Source organism: Tursiops truncatus, chromosome 1 (genome assembly GCF_011762595.2).
Source record: "Tursiops truncatus isolate mTurTru1 chromosome 1, mTurTru1.mat.Y, whole genome shotgun sequence".
Lineage (NCBI taxonomy): Eukaryota > Metazoa > Chordata > Mammalia > Artiodactyla > Delphinidae > Tursiops > Tursiops truncatus.
The window spans coordinates 131,058,878-131,077,906 of NC_047034.1; the positions used below are offsets into that span (position 1 = coordinate 131,058,878).

At 41.4% G+C, this 19,029-nt stretch overlaps 1 protein-coding gene across 8 annotated transcripts in view; it reads right to left on the reverse strand.

Annotated features, from left to right (window-relative positions):
* Positions 1-2,528: 2,528 nt before the first annotated feature.
* Positions 2,529-19,029, reverse strand: part of PATJ (PATJ crumbs cell polarity complex component) — a 359,130-nt gene continuing 342,629 nt past the window's right edge. For 3 of the 8 annotated variants that reach the window (XM_073789054.1, XM_019942350.3, XM_073789069.1), the window contains 2 exons: positions 11,730-11,836; positions 2,529-4,510 (listed from right to left, as the gene is read on the reverse strand). In XM_073789054.1, the coding sequence (XP_073645155.1) occupies positions 4,483-4,510; positions 11,730-11,836 (135 nt within the window). In that variant the 3' untranslated portion in view covers positions 2,529-4,482. Of the gene's footprint in view, positions 4,511-8,411; positions 8,554-11,729; positions 11,837-19,029 lie in introns of all 8 variants that reach the window. The other 5 variants (XM_033865626.2, XM_033865620.2, XM_073789049.1 and 2 more) reach the window with 3 other exon arrangements.

Genomic DNA, 19,029 nt, shown 5'->3' on the forward strand with positions numbered 1-19,029 from the left:
CCATGAATTAAGTGCTATGGGAATTGCCCTTAGCACCTGCTGTAGTAAACAATGGAAGAGTGGATATAATATATGAAAGACCAGTTTTCAGACATTGGACAACAGGTAGCACAGGATTTTAAAGCCCAAAAGAAGGGAAACAAGGGAAGGTCTACAAGTGCCCCAGTTTACTGCCTGGAGGCAGTACCCAGGCTACAACCCAGGGAAGGGGAACCAAATAGACTCCATGAGTTGCAGAGAGAGATCAAAGTTCAGGGAGGCCATGGTGGGTGAGCTGTAAGGCAGAGTGCTGGCCAGGAGGGAGCTGCATGGAGTACGAGCTTAGAGCCCTGCAGCTATAGAGGCCCTTAAGTCTTGGTTGGAATATGAATCTGCACATGCACGAGAGGGAACTCTTCAAGGAAAGAATCACCTGGAGTTCAGACAGGGCTGTGGATGGTTTCCACCTGTCAGAGTGGAAAGACCTCATGATATACAGGCATTGGATAGAAATTTCAGAATGCCTTAACAGTGGGACAAAATTAGCTCTGAAGGCTGCATTAGATCTGCCCTAGGAAAGCCTGAGAACAAGAGTTGAAAGGATCAAACTGATTATGAGTTAACATAACTGCATGCCAGAAGAGTCCACTACCATTTAAAGGAATACAATGGAATCCATCACCCAACAACGTAAATTTTACAATGCTTGCATCCAATAAAAAATTATCAGACATGCGAAGCCAAAAGATAAGACCCATCCATAATCAGGAAAGAAAATTCAATCAACAGAACACTCTAGGAATAGCAAAGATGGAATACTATAGTAGAAAAGGGTCTTAACTACTATAGTCTTAAAATATATTCACGTATATAAAGCAGGGGCAAAGTATAGCCTGTGGGCCAAAGTTGGCTCACTGCCTGTGTGTGAAAATAAAGCTTTATTAGAACACAGCCAGCTTGTTCATTTATGTTTTGTCTACCGCTGCTTGCACGCTACAATGGCAAAGTTGAGTACTTATGACGAAGATTACAAAGGCCTGAAAAGCCTAAAATATGTATTATCTGGTTCTTCACATCAAAAGTTTGTTAACCTCTGATGTAAAGGAAAACATGGCCATGAGGAGGGAAATGGAAGATATTTTAAAAAGACCCAAATAAAACATCTAAAGATGGGACATACAGAATTTGAAAAGTACACTGGATGAAATTAACATGAAGGTGAATGTGACCTAGTCCCTGTTTTCAAAGAAGTGTCTCATCTGGTGGGGGTGGGGCTGACTTCTCTGACAGTGGATGGGTGTGAAGAAGGGAAGAAAGGGAGTGTGGCTGGGTTAATAAAACAACAGTTTACAATTCCAAATTCCTGGAATGTACCAGGTTAAAATTGCTTGCCGAGGGTTGATGGTTATTGAACTGCCTTGCCTGGTTCCGGAGGTGGGCAGCAGGCGTATGGAGTTGGTATTACCCCCATCCAGCTATATCCCAGTGGCATGGCTGACAATGGAAGCCTTGGTTTCAGCTTTTTGATAACACAAGCTCTAGTTACACAAGCTCACAGCATTTTAATCAGTTACACACTTTGTTATCTGACTTGGGGCAACAATTCAGAGCTAAGCCACTCTCGGAAATATTTTCTTTTTAAAGGTCATTACTGATTGAAACCACTAATCTCCAGCATGTGTCTAATTTCAGACCATCTCCATAAATGGAATAAGAGGTTTATTGTTAATATTTATTTATGTAGTACTTACTATGATCCAGGCACTAGACTAAGAGTTCTACTTGGATTTTATTCATTATAGTGCTTTGAACTCTCCTCTCCCCCCTTTCTGATTGAAGAAACTAAATAACTTGGACAAGGTCACATGGCTACTATATCAAGATTCAAACTCAGGCAGTGTGATGCCAAGACTCACCTTCTGGACTGCTATACCGCCTCCTTTGAAAAGCATCTCTTCTAATGCCTGACAACACAGCAGCAATTAATACGAGACAGCTATTAATGGATCCTAGATATTAATAGGATACTAGACTTTGTGAAAAGTTGATTCTTTTTCTATTAGGGAACAAAATAGCTGATGAAAACACAAAACAAGATGCAGAAATTAAACTTTTTCATATATAATAAAACTCCATTTGCTCCTTGGTAACTACATTTATTTAGAATTTTTGGAAATATCAGCAGTTTTATCTTTCCTGGTTTACTTCCCTCTCATGCTAACTCTAATAAATGGTATCATTACTATACTTAAATGGCCCAAATGATGAGGCTAAAACAATATATGTGGCTACGAGAGAACTACTCCTTTCACAAATTCCCATCTTCATATCCTCTTAGCTTGGTAAGTTCTGATGCAAAAAAAAAAAAATGTTTTAGGGAAGGCACTTATTTACTAGTCATGCAAGCAGAGACAGAACCAGTTATGAGAAGCAATAGTTATATCAATTTACTGCAGCAAGGAGTATAAAGCACTGCAATTCCTTTATCAAGAGACTTGTCGTAGCATGTCCTAAAAGGATAATGTGTAAAGAAACAAAACGATGATATGTTACTTCAAAATGTGTATTTAATGGCCATTCCATCAAAATCAAGCAGAATCACATTTCAAAAGTATATATATATATAACGTATGTATGTTTTTTTAAGGTGCATTTTCAAGTTTTATTTGGGCTTTATTTCTTCTTGGCTGCTTGAGGTGTTCTTGCAGATACAATTAACAGAGAACGTTCTGAGGCTGATAGGCTCTCATGCATTGAAAAATAATTTCTAACAACACTGCGTATCTCAGGATACATCAGACATTTCAAAAGCCATGTGTAAATTCAGAAAACTTAATACCAGTAATGAAAGACATTTTCAACATGAAATTTAGGCACTCTACGCTTTGGAATAGCCATAAAATATTCCAACAAGAGTTAATGCACTTTGTGATTACATCTACTGAAAGATAGTTCTCAATTAAAATCTATACTTATTAAATAACATTTTAAATTGGAGCCCATTACATTTTGATAATTATTGTGAACCATTTGCAGCATTGTGTTTTAGTTAAATAATGCCACACTACTTCTATTACCCATTCTGGTACTCATCTTTTGTGGTGCATTTTTTCACAGAAGAACCTATAACATTCATTGATAAGCATCTCCCCCCACCCTTTTCCTGCTAATACCTGAATAAGAAGGCCCCTAACCAACTTTAAAGGTATTCTTTTATTTTCTGCTGTAGTTGCTTTCTTAGCATGAACGCTTCAGCAAACGGGAGGCTGCCTGGAGACCAGGAAACAGTCTCCAGGGAGCCATCACTGATTCCTAGGCTCAGTCCACTTGTTCAGTCACTCTGTGGCTAAGTGCGCTGCTCCATCTACGTTCCTACACTGCGTGCTGCTCGACGGACAGGCACGGAGCCAAGCGGAGGGATACTCAAATTTGTCACTCCACTTTGCACAATGCCAAGGCCATCCAGACCTTGGCTGTCTTTAGTAAAAACTTGCTGACCTCTGCAGTGTGGTTCTGGGGCTTCCACCTCCTCGTCTGAAGCCTGAGGTGTGGGAATGATGCCTGCCTACTGAAATGCTGTTAACTCCAGATGAACTTCCCAGACTTGAGCATAACTTAGCATTGTTAGAATTCAGAACATGGATGCTAATTGTTCTTGCTGAGAAGAAGGTGCATTTTCTCAGTGGTATGCACTTATGTAGCTAAGAAAACAATTAGAAAGCCATTCAGAATTTTTAGATTACAGTCTGCAAATTGACTCATCATAATCACCAATGACTAACTTATAAAGATCTACCCAGAGAAATGAATTTGAGGCTTATTTGACGATAAGTCGTACAGAAAAGAGCACAGTAATTTCCCACAGGAGAATCTGGTATTTCATCATGGGCATCACTGCTAAGTTAATTACACTGCTAATGTTTTCTGGTGTATCTGAAGAGACAATTAGCATACGTAAATCATGAGTGAGATGACAAGTTGCTTAACATTTGTTTCTGTTCATTGGATGTGCTCTGGTTGCTGCTTAGCCTCCATGAGTCGGGACGGGGAGAGAAGGACATAAGGAATGAGAGGTTGTTAACTTCCATTTCAGCAAATATAATCAGAACCACTTACTACTAGTTGATAAACATTGATGTTAAATGCAAAATGCATAAGACTCAGCTGTTAGAAATTAACCTCACCAAGAGGTGAGAGAATCTGGGAAACATTAGATTGTCAACTTGGGAAATTCACGTGAAACCTAGGCCATCTCTCCCAAGCAGAGAGGTTGAGATGGTAAGAATGAAGGTGGGTTTTAGTTGAGGCTGCTTTGCATCCTCAGAACTTTGTCTTCCTATGGATATTCTACAACCACATCTATCTTGTGATCAGGACCCAAGGCTCAGGACAGCACAGTTAAGACTACAGTTCCTCTCTGGTGTTTTAGAATGGCCACAGCTTCCTCATGTGTAACACCTTCCAGAGTCTCACCATTAACAGCTAAAATCTGATCACCTCGCTTCAATCGGCCGTCATCTGCAGCTGCTCCCTGCAAACAAGAAACATTCCAGTTTAATCTAGGATGATGCAATTAATATTCAAATAATATTAACATGATGGTGTGCATATTAAAAGAAAAACTTTTAAAACTACCAATTAAAGTTATTTCTAGGTAATACTTTTAAATTAAGAAAACTAAGAAAAATGTAGGATATGTTATTTGAATAATGGTTGAATAGTAATCATAATTATGCATTGTTTACATAACATACTAGTAGAAATGTCCTGACGTTCACATTTCTTTTAATACCAGTAGGACCTTATTTCAATATTCAGTACTGAATGGAATTTGAATGTCATATCACGTCACATTCATGAATATGTAGCATACAAAGGCAGAACTGAATCTGGTATTAGCTTTATCCTCTAAATGGGTGAATTTTATGGTATGTGAACATATCTCAATAAAGCTGTTCTATATACATATATATATAAATATAAAAATACACAGAAGTGGAGCATTTCTAAAATTTTGTAATATATTCAATAGCTTCAACTTTACCTTTGATCCATCTAAATAGGTTTCTAAATGACTACTTTCATTACATATTCATTCATGCATGGCTCTTCAGAATGGCACAAAGCAAGTGAAACTTGGGCTTTTCTTCCTTCTAAAGCTGAGTATCAAAAACGCCATGATATTACTAGAAATACTTTGGATGAGTAAGGAAATAAAAGACCTAGAAAATGATTCACAGGAAGCTTTCTCCATCTGTTGGAGTAATTGTGAGAACTCCTGGAAAGGTTAGTGCCAAAAGAGTCCTCTAAATGATGTGGAACTACTGGGGAAATTAACCAAGGCCCGTGGGCACCTCGTCGCTGATGGCCTCCTGCAGAAGCCGAGCTAAGAGGCACTAACACTCCAGAGACCTGTGTCCTACAGCATGGAGGTCCTGAGGTGGTGGGTGAATTATCTAGAATTTCAAAGCCATGAAAAGGATGGAATTCCTGTAAAAAGATGTAATAAAGAATATTCAAAACCAGGACTATACTGGGGGGAAAATACCAAGATTAAAGAATTTGCAGCTTTGTTTAAAAATTTTTTTTTCTTTTAAGAAAGTGTGTTAACAGCACCGAAGACAGGATTAAACACGTAGTGCTAATGGATAAATCTAACTTGATTTTAATAAATTTTACATGCTGAGATTTAAGCGTTTCAGTTAACCTCAGATACCTGTGTAATTAGTTTTTTAAAGAGCACATTAAGCTCTTCAAGTTTTCATTTTCACTAATGCAAAAAAGGTCGATTTTTCGGCTTTCTAGGATGTGTACACTATTTCAGGTATTGCCGTGCTTGCCTGATAATTACACTGACCTGAATCTCCTCTCCTATGTTATTAATGTGGCATCTGTGGACTAAACAAGGGAAGGAAGAAATAAATGGCTCACAGACAGACCTCCATCTAGCTTGGAAACGTGGCCTTACCCACTTGCTGTGTCCTAGGTTTGGTCACTTCGCCTTCCCTACGCTGTTATATAGGCTCTATTATCTATCTTTTGCCCAAGGATTAAGTGTACGGCACACGGTATTTACTCAATCATGGCGGTAGTATAATAAGATGAAACAAATGATGATCAAACTCATGTTTTCAGATTTCACAGGCTCCAAAAAACTGCTCCCTCAATTTTCAGGGCTGTCGAAGTCTTTAGGCCACTATCTTGTTGGCTTATGGTAAAATTCGGCTGCTGAAGGGACTAAGATCTAAAGTTGGCTTTGATTCTGAAGCTTCCAACCAAACACCTGAAAGAAAATGGAAGGCCCTGCCGGCCAGTTAATCAGACGGATTAAGCCTCGCAAATCCTGCACACCCTAAGTGTCTGTGATGCTTCCTACTTCTGGAGGGGAAGAAAAGACCTGGCTGGGCCACAGTCATTTCTTAGTTGAGCAAGAGAACTGTTAAAAGATGCTTAGGACACCAAAAAGGTCACGTAATAATCCACACCCTGTGTCCAGCCTGTGGACATCTGAGGTCCAGAAACCTGAATCAGAGATAAACATTTTAAAGAATGTATGTTCAGTGTTTAAAAAAAAAAAAAGAAAACATATAGCTGTAGTTCCTAGATCAAAACTCCTATGGGGGGAATCTTTAGCTTAGTGGGGGCTCACTTTGCGGCCATTCCACTGTCATTATCTCCATAGCTGGCTCTTTTAAATGCAAAGTATAAGAATCCTCCCAAAGAATCATGATCACAGCTACTTATGGTGTTATCCTAGGAAAAGGAGGGTCTGTAGGTGGTTTATCCACCTTGGGAATTATCAGACTGGGGCAGCACTGTCATCCAGAATGTTTCTGATCTGCCTTTCCTTTCCCTGTTCATCCATCATCAGGTCAACAGATGTGTGCATGGGAATAACATGCCCCCTTGACAGGCATCCTAGCAAGATGGAAACAGGTGTGTAAATCTGTAGCTGCTTGGGCTTCCCTGGTGGCGCGGTGGTTGAGGGTCCGCCTGCCGATGCAGGGGACACGGGTTCGTGCCCTGGTCCGGGAAGATCCCACATGCCGTGGCCACGGAGCCTGCGCGTCTGGAGCCTGTGCTCCGCAACGGGAGAGGCCACAACAGTGGGAAGCCCGCGTACCACAAAAAAAAAAAATCTGTAGCTGCCTAATGTGTTCCAAAAGCAAACGCCAAACGACTTGAGGCTTATGTCAGGTCACGGTTACACCCAATTAACAGGTGATAAGTTCTGCATAGGTAAAAGCAAACTTGTATATAGTGTATAGTACAGCCTTCTGGAAAGAGAAAGAATCTGTCTTATTTCTTCTGTGGAAGGCCTTTATTTCTTTAGGAAAATAAAGCACTAGGGGGCAATTGGATCAATTAATAAACAAATGATTGTGATAAAAGCAATGAAGAATGAAGTTGTAGTATCAATACTAAATACTTTCAGAGATCTTAAAAGTTTATAACAAATTTAAATTCCAACTTTAATAATGAAATTAAAAACTTATCTAAGAGCTATCTAGTGGCAGCAGTAGAAACCTACACTATTACCTGTGTATTAAGTAGGATGAATTGGACTACTTAATTCTCGAAAGATACCGTTATCCACCCCTTTTTTTTTTCTTTTTATAAATTTATTTATTTAATTTTTGGCTGCGTTGGGTCTTCGTTGCTGTGCGTGGGTTTTCCTCTAGTTGCGGCAAGCAGGGGCTACTCTTCGCTGCGGTGTGCAGGCTTCTCATTGCGGTGGCTTCTCTTGTTGTGGAGCATAGGCTCTAGGCGCACGGGCTTCAGTGGTTGTGGCATGCGGGCTTAGTTGCTCTGCAGTATGTGGGATCTTCCCATACCAGGGCTCAAACCCATGTCCCCTGCATTGGCAGGCGGATTCTTAACCACTGCGCTGCCAGGGAAGTCCCCTGTTATCCAGTCTTAGTCTAACTCACTGGGTTAATCCTGCAAGTACGTGGCAGACTATTGGAAGAGAGAAACCACCTTCAGCTAAAGCATCCTGAGGTTGGGCAGCCATTAATGGTGCACTGATCGCAGGCTTGTACAAAGCTTTATGCCATGGCCCTCTGCAATATCTTAAAGTAGAAAGCTAAATCTTTGTTCTCGCAAGAACAATACCTCCAAGGCCAAAGAGCTCTTGCAAAGAGCATGCCATATTCCTTACACTGGTTGTTGAAAGAAGACACTCTTTAAAATCTGTTAGCATCTACTTTTGTAAAAGGGTCTAAAGAATATTACACTTCTTGTGACTCCACTTTTATAAAAGAACACTTCTTGCACTAGTGTGGTGTGGGAATTTCCTGTAAGATGAAAATGAAACAAGCATACATGCACACATTCAGGTATCACCCAAAGTAAAGCAAAGCAAAACACAAAAAAATCTCACCTAAGTTTTATTTAAAAAAAAAAAAGTACAGTAAAAAGGAAAAAAATACCTTTGCAAATATAGTCTTGACATAAATTGGCAGGTCTCCATGGGGACTTCCATAACCCCCTACAATACTAAACCCCAATCCTTCAGAGCCTTTCTCCAAAGTAATAATCTTAGGTGGAGGTGTTCTGAAAACACAATGCACGCTGTTTAATTCAAGAATAGATATTGAGAGGGAATTTCATTTTAATGGAAGAACACAGATTTGAGAGAGACTTTCATACTGCGAAATGATGATGGTCAGTTTATCAAATCAAACTGTCAGAAAGCAATCTAGAAACTTATTTTTGAATTTCCTATATCATGCCAATATTTTTGATGTTTTAGAGGTTTCTCTTTCATAAAACCCACTGTTTTTTAACTGAAAATAAAGTCATGATGCTGAAGTTGTCAAAGCACTCTTTTTTTTTGCTTAGTTTTTAACTTTTTAACTTACTGTCTAAAGCTGAACGGAACTGTCTTTACATCTTTGAAGAACATGCATGGAGATGGAGAGGCGGGGTATCACCTGAGCTTGGTGTACACCGCAGCCCACAGGTGGACCTCTGAACAGAACAGGTGACGGCAGCCCTAGAGCTCAGTAATGGCTGCTGTTATTCTGCCTGAATATCCTCGCTGCACCTGATCCCCACTTCCACTGAGTGTGGGAACTCATTCTTCAAAACCCACCTCCAATCTCCAGTGCGATGCTTTCCTGACTCCCTTGGAAGCATTCACCCCCACCTTCTCTGTGCTCCCTTTGTTCTTGGTCCAGATTTCCATACAGCACTTGTCATACTGTATCATGATTTCTTAACCATCTTTCTCCTCTACCAGATTATCAACTCCTTAAGCCTCTGCCCTCTGGGCATTCCCAGCACCAAGCGCTGTGCCTATCACACCCTCAGAATCACGACTACGTAAATGAGAACTGAAATCCAGGAGAGAAGAGAGAAACCAAGGTGAAGCAAAATGGATAAAGACAATTTGTTTCAAATGTATAATTTAGATTTTCAAAGCTTTGTCCAGTGTGGAAGTCATCTCTCTCAGAAACAACATGGGTAAAAATTAAATTACACCTTTGGGCTCAAGGAGTTAAAGCTAAGCTTAACTAATGCCAATTTCTTCTTCCCATACGTGGTTGTCCAAAGGGTAAAGACCTAAAGGAACTCTGGTACCTGGGCCCTGTCGTCTCATCGGCAGGAGGTTTACATGAGTATCCCGGCAGGGCCACTTGTTCTGCGGCAGCATGCACGTCCGAGAGCCGCCTGATATAAATGCAGCCATTCATGTACTCAGAGAAATTTGCAAAACTGGGATATGAGCAACCTTTGAATATGCTGTTCTGTCTGACTAGAATATTCTTCCCTCTCCTCCTCCTCGATTTTGCCTGGCTTATTTTAAGCTTGATTTTCAGCTGCTTCCCACTGATACCAGTTGTTTGCTAGGCACTTGCTGGTGGTTTACAGCAGGCATCCACAGTAATTGCTGAACGTCTATACCGTATATATTATTACCTCTTTTAAATGCCACTCCTGGTTTTTCCAATTATTTAAAAACTCAGGTTAAGTATTAGTGCCTCCAAGTACCCACCCTAGCTGAGTTATGCCTCTCTTCCATGGCTTCACAGGACTCTGTGCTTACTTCTCTCTCTCACTGAACTAAGCTCTCCAACACTTACTCTTTCATAACCATGGATTTATGGGTCTGTTTTTCCAATCCTCTGGCAGTTCTATGAGGACTGGGGCAATGCCTTCACCTACGTTTCTAAGTTTGAGTCCTCAGGACCCAGCACCTGTAGTGTCTAGCCTTAGGAAGGCATTCAATAAATATCTGCTGAAATAATGAAGTATTATCCCCTGTGGCTGAATGGTAATGACGTCATGAATAAGGCTCTACGTTTCAACACTTTGTGGCCTTATAAGCACTCTCAGGAATAGGCCACCGGCTAGACATGAACTTGATTCATGTCTCCTCTTTCAAACACAGTCAGCCCTATTGCCAAGGATATTGAAATGGGAACCTAGATGTCCAAGGCCATTGGTTTAGAGCTAGCCCCTGGGGGCCACCAAATCATTAGAGACCGTCATAATTGTACCTATCACAATTAGAGTCTCTTTTCTCCGGGAGAGGGAGGAATGCAGCTTCACTCTTCCACTGGCATTTATCTCACACTTCCAGTTAGTTTTAATTTACTTTCGCTTAGAAGACTAGTAAAAAAAAAAAAAAAAAACAAAAAAAACTCCAAACGTTAACAGTGGTCAGATTATAAGTCATTTTTGAGTTCTTTTATCCTAGTAGTTCCCAACCTGCCAGGAGCTGTGGAATCACAGCAAAGGACCCAAGATCACAGGGCATCTCGGTAGTTCCATGGACACGTTAAAGGATGCTAAGTGTATACTATTCTTCATATAAGGGTCCTGATTTCTTTTTTTTTTTTTAAATATATGGCCATTCTAGCCTGAAAATGTTATACTTTTCATGTATTTGTCCCATTTTAATAGCAAGTGTTCATTACTTTCATAATGAGAAAAAAGTAAAATGAGCCTAGTTTAATATTCTTTCCTCAAGAAAGACAAACTCAAAGCTGTCATTTAAGTTAATGAGCAATCAGGAAAAAGTTGGGAATGGCTGTGACCATCAGATCCTTCCAATAAAGGGTTCGGATCAGCCAACAAACATTTATTGAGCACCAGCTAGTGACCAGGCACTGGTAGAGTTGAGACAAATAGCTTTGGGCAGCATTTCTCAAAGTGTGGGTCCTCGGCTTATCTGCAGCAACACTGTCCTGGAGAACCCACCCTAGACCACCTACTCAGAATCTCTGAGAATGGGCCAGAGGAATTAGCATATTTCAATATGCTGTTTGGGTTATTCTTATGGACATCGTAGTTTGAGAAACACTGCTTTAATGAGCAACTTTAACTGCAGTGACAGGTTTTAGTAAAAAATGCCAGCAAGCATGACGAGAAGATTTAACCTCAGAACAAGATTTTAGCTTAGAAAACTGAGGAAACCTGGTTCCTTGCGTAATGAAGAAGGGCGCATCTGGGCTACTAATCTGAGGATTCTGAGGGGAGAGGGCACAGGCACCAGTTCCAGTGGCCAGGTGCGGTGTGTGCAGGCCCTGTGGTAACAGTCTGTGAAGAACTCACGTGGTGGAGCAAAGTCTTGGGAGAAGTAGGGCAACCCTGTTGCTTTCTTCGAGATTCCCTAGGAGTCAGAAAGGGTAACGTGTACTTTCCCATTCCTGTCCTTTAGGGAGCACACTCTACAATCTGGAAAAGGTCTCACTGAGCTTTGCCCACACACATAAGAGGCACTCTGCATCTAGAATACTCACTCTGTGTCCTCCAGATGGTGCTTGGCAGCGAGGGAACCAAGGGGGTAGCCCGTAGACATGTTCTCAAGCTGAGTTGCTATGCCACTTATATTGGTATCTGCCACAACCTGGGCGGGGGAGCGGGGGGAGTCAGAACAAGACAATCCATTATAAGTCAGGGAAGAATTAGAGAAACCATACTCTATCCAATGGTCAGTTCTCAGTCTTATTTAATCTATCTACAGAATTTGACACAATGGATTATTCTTTCTCAAACTATTTTCTTCATTTGGCTTCTATGACACTACACTTTACTAGTTTCCTTTCCACCTTCTGGCCATTTTTTTCATAGCTCCCCAAACTCTATCAGAGTGCCACAGGGCTCACTCCTGGAGCTTCTTATCTTTCCATCTCCACATCCTCTTAGTTATCTCACTTCATACCTCTTTATGAATTTAAATATCATCTATGTAATGATAATTCCTGAATCTGTCTCTCCAGCACCACCTCTTACTTAACTCCAGACCTCCACACCCAATCACCAATTTGACATCCCTAATGGGATACCCAGCAGGTATCTCAAATCTAACCTGTCCAGCACTGAGCCACTCCCCCACCCCTCCTCTGCTCCCTGGCCTTCCTCATCTCAGGTAATGCAACTTCATTCTTCCAGTCTCAGCAAACACCTTGGTGTCATCCTTGACGACTCTTCCTTTCACAACCCACTTTCAATCCTCAAAAAATTCAACTGCTCTTTCTATAAAATCATCTCTTTCTCTCTCTCTCTCTCTCTTTTTTTTCTATTCTTTGGCCGTGCCACGTGGCATGTAGGATCTTAGTTCCCCGACCAGGTATCAAAACCATGCCCCCTGCAGTGGAAGCGAGGTGTCTTAACCACTGGACCTCCAGGGAAGTCTCTATAAAATCATCTCTTGCTTGGAGTTTTACAGAAGCCCACTTACTCATTTCCCTGCTTCAGCCCCTCCCCCACTCAGTCTATAGCAGCTAGAATGTTCCTGTTAAAATACAGAAGATTATTTCAGTCCTCTGCTTAAAACCATCCAAGGGAAATCTGGAGCCCCCTGGATCACATGCTGAAGTCCCTAGATGGTCTATAAGGCCATCTGTAGGTGATCTGCCCAGTTATGTCTCCACTTTCGTCTCCAAACATTCTCCCCTGTGTTCACCCTGCTCCAGCCATGCTGGCCCCTGGCTGTTCCTCTAACATGCAGAGACATCTCCACCTTGGCGCTTTGTGAGTGCTGTGCATTCTGCCTGGAATGCTCTGCCCGCAGCTCCTTCACTTCCCTCAGGTCTTTACACTGGAGTCACCCTCCTTGGCCACCCTAACTAAAAGTCCCACACCAACACCCCAGCCCAACATTTTATATTGTTTACAAAGAAACAACAGGCCCCTAGCACAAAAACAGATGCATAGATCAATGGAACAGAATAGAGAAACCAGAAATAAACCCACACACTTATGGTCAATTAATCTATGACAAAGGAGGCAAAAATATGCAATGGGGAAGAGGCAGTGTCTTCAATAAGTGATGCTGTGAAAACTGGACAAGAACATGTAAAAGAATGAAAGTAGAACATTTTTTTCACACCCCACATACAAAAATAAACTCAGAATGAATTAAAGACCTAAATGCAAGACTGGAAACCATAAAACTCCTAGAGGAAAACATAAGCAGTAAACTCATTGACATAAGTCTTAGCAATATTTTTTTGAATCTGTCTCCTCAGGCAAGGGAAACAAAAAGCAAAAATAAACAAATGGGAAGTAATTAAAAAGTTTTTGCACAGTGAAGGAAACCATCAACAAAATAAAAAAAAAACAACCTACTGAATGAGATATCACCTCATACCTGTCAGGCTGGCTATTGTTAAAAAAACCACAAATAATAAATTGGTAAGGATGTGGAGAAAAGGGAACCCTAGTACACTGCTGGTTGGAATGTAAATTGGTGCAGCCGTAATGGAAAACAGTACAGAACAACACAAGTGTCCATCAACAGATGAATGGATAAAGAAGGTGTGGTGGCTATATACAGTGGAATATTACTCAGCCATAAAAAGAAATTTGCCATTTGCAACAACATGGATGGAACTGGAGGGAATTATGCTGAGTGGAGTAAGCAGACAGAGAAAAAACAAATATTGTATGTTTTCACTTACATGTGGAATCTAAAAAATAAAGTAAATGAATGGATATAACAAAACAGAAACAGACTCATAGATACAGAGAACAAACTAGTGGTTATCAGTGGGGAGAGGGAAGTGGGAAGGGGCAAGATAGGGGAAGGGGATTAAGAAGCACACTCTACTGGGTACAAAATAAATAAGATACAAGGATGTAATGTACAGCACAGGGAATATAGCTAATATTATATAATAACTTTAAATGGAGTATAATCCATAAAATATTGAAGTACTATGTTGTACACCTGAAACTAATATAACATTGTAAATCAACTATACTTTAATTAAAAAATTAATTAAGAAAAAAAAGAAAAGAAACAGGCCCAAAATAGTCATGTATGCTAAGCCCTACTAGGAATTAACACCTAACCTAACTGCAGTTTCAGCCCCTCCTTGGAGTGGAATTTTAAAACAATCAGTCTGGAATTTCCTCATCAACACCAGTGAGGGGATCTGCTTGATAAGACCCCCTGCCTTCCCAGGAAGGGAAGGTGACCTTGCCTGAAATAATTCACTTTTTAACTTCCTTGTCCCACCCTCCGTCTCCCTATAAAAGCCTTCTATATCGTATAGATCCTTGGAGTTCCATTCTACTTGTTAAATGGGATGCTGCCCAATTCATGAATCATTGGACAAAGCCAAATAGATCTTCAAACTCACTCAGTTGCATTTTGTTTAACAACATCTTCCTTCCCCGCTTTATATTTCCTTCTTACTGCCATTACTATCTAATTAATTATATATCTTGCCTTATTTACTGTCTTACCATTTCATATTAGAATGTGAGGGCATGAAGTTTGTCTGTTTTATTCACTACTGTATGCCCCTTATGTAGAACATGTCTAGCATATAGTAGGTGTTCAATTAATATTTGGTGAATGAAAGAAAGAATATCTCTTACTTCCTATGATTTGCCTTTTAGAGGGTCCCAGACAAAAGTATAGAACAACCAACATTTAAACATTCACTTATATTTCTATTCTGCAAAAACATTCCAAAGAATTAAGAAGAAATATGGTATAGCTCTGTCAGAATGAAGTTCAGTTTTTGCCACTTAAATGACACTGTGGCTTGAGTTTCAGTTTCTTCATCTGTTAAAGAGGAATCATAAATAGCTCTTCCACCTCAACTAGTTATCAGAGATTCTTTCTCAAGAACTCCTGGTCTTCCCCTGCTTCTGATGAACAGTTCTTCCACATAAGAGCACTCAAGTACAGAGTGAAGGGACTTAGCTTGACAACAATGCAAGACCTTGATTTGACTGCAGTTTCAGAATAAGCCGACAGAGGGCATGACTACCTAAATAGTTAAGCTTAGTTGCCTCTATTAATAGAGTATTTAGACAAGGAAAGCCACAGGCTGGCCCTGGCCCCAGCCCTGGCTGGATCAGAACACATTTTGGGTGAAGCATCCTATTCTGGGGGAAAACATTTCTATCTATAAGTTTTAGGATCTTCTGGAAATACTATAATATAAAGAATGAAAAAATTGGGGGAATATTTAGGATAAACAACAAAAAAGAAAATGATAGACTCTCCTCTGCACTTACCACCAGTTTCTGTTTTTTTTTTTCCTCTCCTCCCCAGCAAATGTAGTGGAGGAGTTGTCTCTGCATGTGACCTATGTAATCCTACCTACGCTCAGCCTACATCATTTTCAAAACCCCACTCCATTCCAGTTTCCATCTCTGTTGCCAGACCCAGACTCCCATGACCCACTCTCCGGCTTTTCTCCTGCAGCTTCCATCTCTGCTATTCTACTCACCCCTCGTGGCTCAGTCCTGGCCCACTTCCCACTTGCACACTCAGGGTCTAGGTCACAGCATACACATTCCCACAGCTTTAAATTCCAACAACGTGCTAACAATTCCCAGCTTAGTCTGTTATATCCAATTGCCAACTCAACATCTGCATTTTAATATCTCAAAGCCTAATTAACACAACCGAATCCAAATTCTTGATCCAACAACCACATCCCTTCTATTCATTTTCCCTCTAGGTTTCCTCTTCTTAAGATATGGCACCTCCAGCTGCCCAATTAGAAACCCACTAGGTATTATATTGAAAACACCCGATTGTTGGCTGGTGACTGCCCAGCTGGAAAGGTACTAGAATGCTAACCTAACTGACGCTTATTCTGAATAATCTACCACCAAATCCTCTGGACTCTACCTCCAATATACTTCTCAAGTTTGTTTCCTTTTCATCTCTCTGGTGACCATCCTAATTCAATCATCATCAGCTGTCTTTTACCTGGAATCCCCACTCACCCTCTTCTAATCTCTCTTCTACACAACAGCCAGTTATCTTTTAAAATATAAAATGGATAATGGCCCTCCCCTGCTTAAAACCTTTCAGTGGTCTTTCTTTGTACCTGGAATAAAATTAAGACTCCCTAACTGTACACACAAATGTCCTTCCTAGCCTACCCCTCTAATCCCATCTATGTCTTCCACTCCACCCCACATTCCACAGTTCTTTCTGCATGGAGTCCCGCACCCTCCCCTCCACCAAACCAGTTGGTCACTTCCATTATACAAGCCTTCTTTGACTACCCATGTTCAAATTAATTTCCCGTTTTCCTTTCTGTAGCGCTCTAAGTATTCCTTACAAATCGTCATGATATGTATTTGTGTGACTGTTAGCTGTCTTTCCCACCCAATCACAGGAATCATGAGGATAAGGACAGCTTCTCAATGTGAAGGTGCCTGGCACACAACTGCTTAATAAGCTTTTGTGGAATGAATAAATGAATGAACCTAAAACCTTCCTAAGGAATAGGGCGTACAGAGTTCAATATTCTGAATTTCCATGGAACAGAGTGAGATTGATAGAGGTTACAAGGAGATTGGTTCTGGGTCTTTTTAAGAAGAAAAAAATCTAATAACTGAGGCAGTTACAGAATGGAATGGCTCAACTTGTTAGGACATGAGCCCCCCACAAAGCAAGGACTCAGAGACTCAAAACTCTACCGATTTGGGATATGGTGAGGGGGATTCCTATACTTGATGGGAATCTGGACATGTACTCTCAGCTGTCCATGAACCAGACCATCTGTTATGGGGCTGAAGAAGAAAGTCAGTAAAATATTACTTTTTCTAAGATACCTTCAAAAGCCAAGACTTGATGGTAACCTGCTCCTTTCTTTACTGGCTCATTTATTCAACATATAACAGCACCATGATACTGAATATAAACTGAGCACTTCCTCTATGCTAAGCACTCTTCTGAGTCCCTACAGACGTAGGTACCATCATTATTCCCATACTACAGACAGAGGAACCTGGAGCAGAGAGGTTAAGTAACTTTCTCACGTTCAGCGAAGGAGTGAAGGCTGGATTCAAACCCATGCCATTTTACTCTAGAATCCTGTGCTCTTAATTGAATTCAGTGTGAGGCAAATCACCTAGTGAGAGGGTACAGATCTGGTCTTGGACCCTCACACCTAGAGATCTGCTTCACCCTGCATATAATGAAGTACAGTCTAGACATGGAGCTGGGAAGAAAGAGGGGCAGAGAGTCAAACAAGCAGCTGCAAGTACAGGTGATCTTCATGGCTGTGCTTGGCAACAGGCGGGAAAAACGCATCCCTCCCCCCAGTACTACAAGGAGAGGGGTTGGGAGGTAGGAGATATACACCCCATGGATGTTCTAGGAAGAAAGCTTTTGAATTTTAATAAACTTTCAGGAGTCCATATAAACTGTAAAACCAAAGCCATAGTTCTATTTGGGTAAAAATTAAATTTCTTTATCTAGCTAGAAAATGTAAAAACACTAATATAGCATCACCTTACAGAAAAACTCATATCCTTCTAAAATCTGAAGGCCTCTTGCTCTCCCCCAACCCTGAAATAAGATGGGCCTCACAATAACGGACAATATTAAAACCTAGGATCCCTGAGCTCCTGCCTATTTTGTAGGAGTGGAATACAAAGGGCTGGATGGGAAATGGGAAGCATTTTCACTGATAGTTTGGTCTTTTGCAGGGAAGCAAGGAGACAAACCCATCACCCCCAGGATAACTCTACAGCCCCAAGGCATTTGCATCAACCTTCTTGGTCTCAGAGTTGATTGGCCTTCCTAGACATGACTTGTGAAAGGGGATAATCCGATCTTGGAAGGGCATGTTCAGCTGGATACAAGTTTGAGGAGACAGAGCTGTGGTCTAGGAGTCTTGGCTCAGCCCTGCTCTTTGCCCAGCAATACCGGGGACTAGGCTTGGAGGTGAGGCTGGGAGAGGTCTATTTCTGTGTTTGAGGAAGGGGGAAGGCAAAAAGGCTAATGGGAAGTTTGGTCACTTTTTTTTAAAGTAAATTTTGAACTACTGGGTGCAAACTTCTGTGGTAGGTTCTGAGGACATGGGTGGGAGCAGAGGAAACCCAGGGAAAGCAAATGTGTTCCCCACTCTCCCACAAGCAGGCTTGCCATTGCTGTCACCTAACAGGGGAGGCAGATACGGACGCCATTCTAAACGGAGAGGGGAGGGGACGGAAAGGGATTCCTGGGGAAGGCAGACAGCCTTCGACGTCCTGAGGTGATGGTACTAAGGTCTGTGCAACTTGAAAGAGCCATGGTGTCTGGAATCCTTCCACCCGGCTAGGACCAGCTCCATCTCATGAGATCCACAGCCTACGGTCTGGCTTTATTACATCACTCAGATCAGCAGCCCTTCCTCTCATGCCTCGTCCCCAGGGCCTGGAGACAGCAGATGTTGCACCTTGCCTCCCAATCACCCTTCAAAATCACTAACCTGGCTCAAAAGCTGTGTAAGGCTATGTTCCTCCTCATTGTTGCACACAGTACTGCGACAGAAATCCCGAGAGGTTCTTCAAGGTGGAGACCTAGATATGGAACTGCTGGGTGATGGGGACGCACGCAGTAAACTAACAGAGCTTCTTGAGCTGCCACATGATTCATCAGTTTAGACTCACCAGACGCTGACTGAAAGAACTTTGTTTTCTCCTATCTCCCCAACCTCGTTACGATCAAACATTTAATAAGTGCCTCCCTGAGCAGATGCAGGCTGCTGACCCAAAGGGAGAGGAGGAGACCTCTGCCCCTGAGAAGCAGGAGACTTGTGAAATGAAAGAAGGGAAGGAGTAAAGTGCTCCACG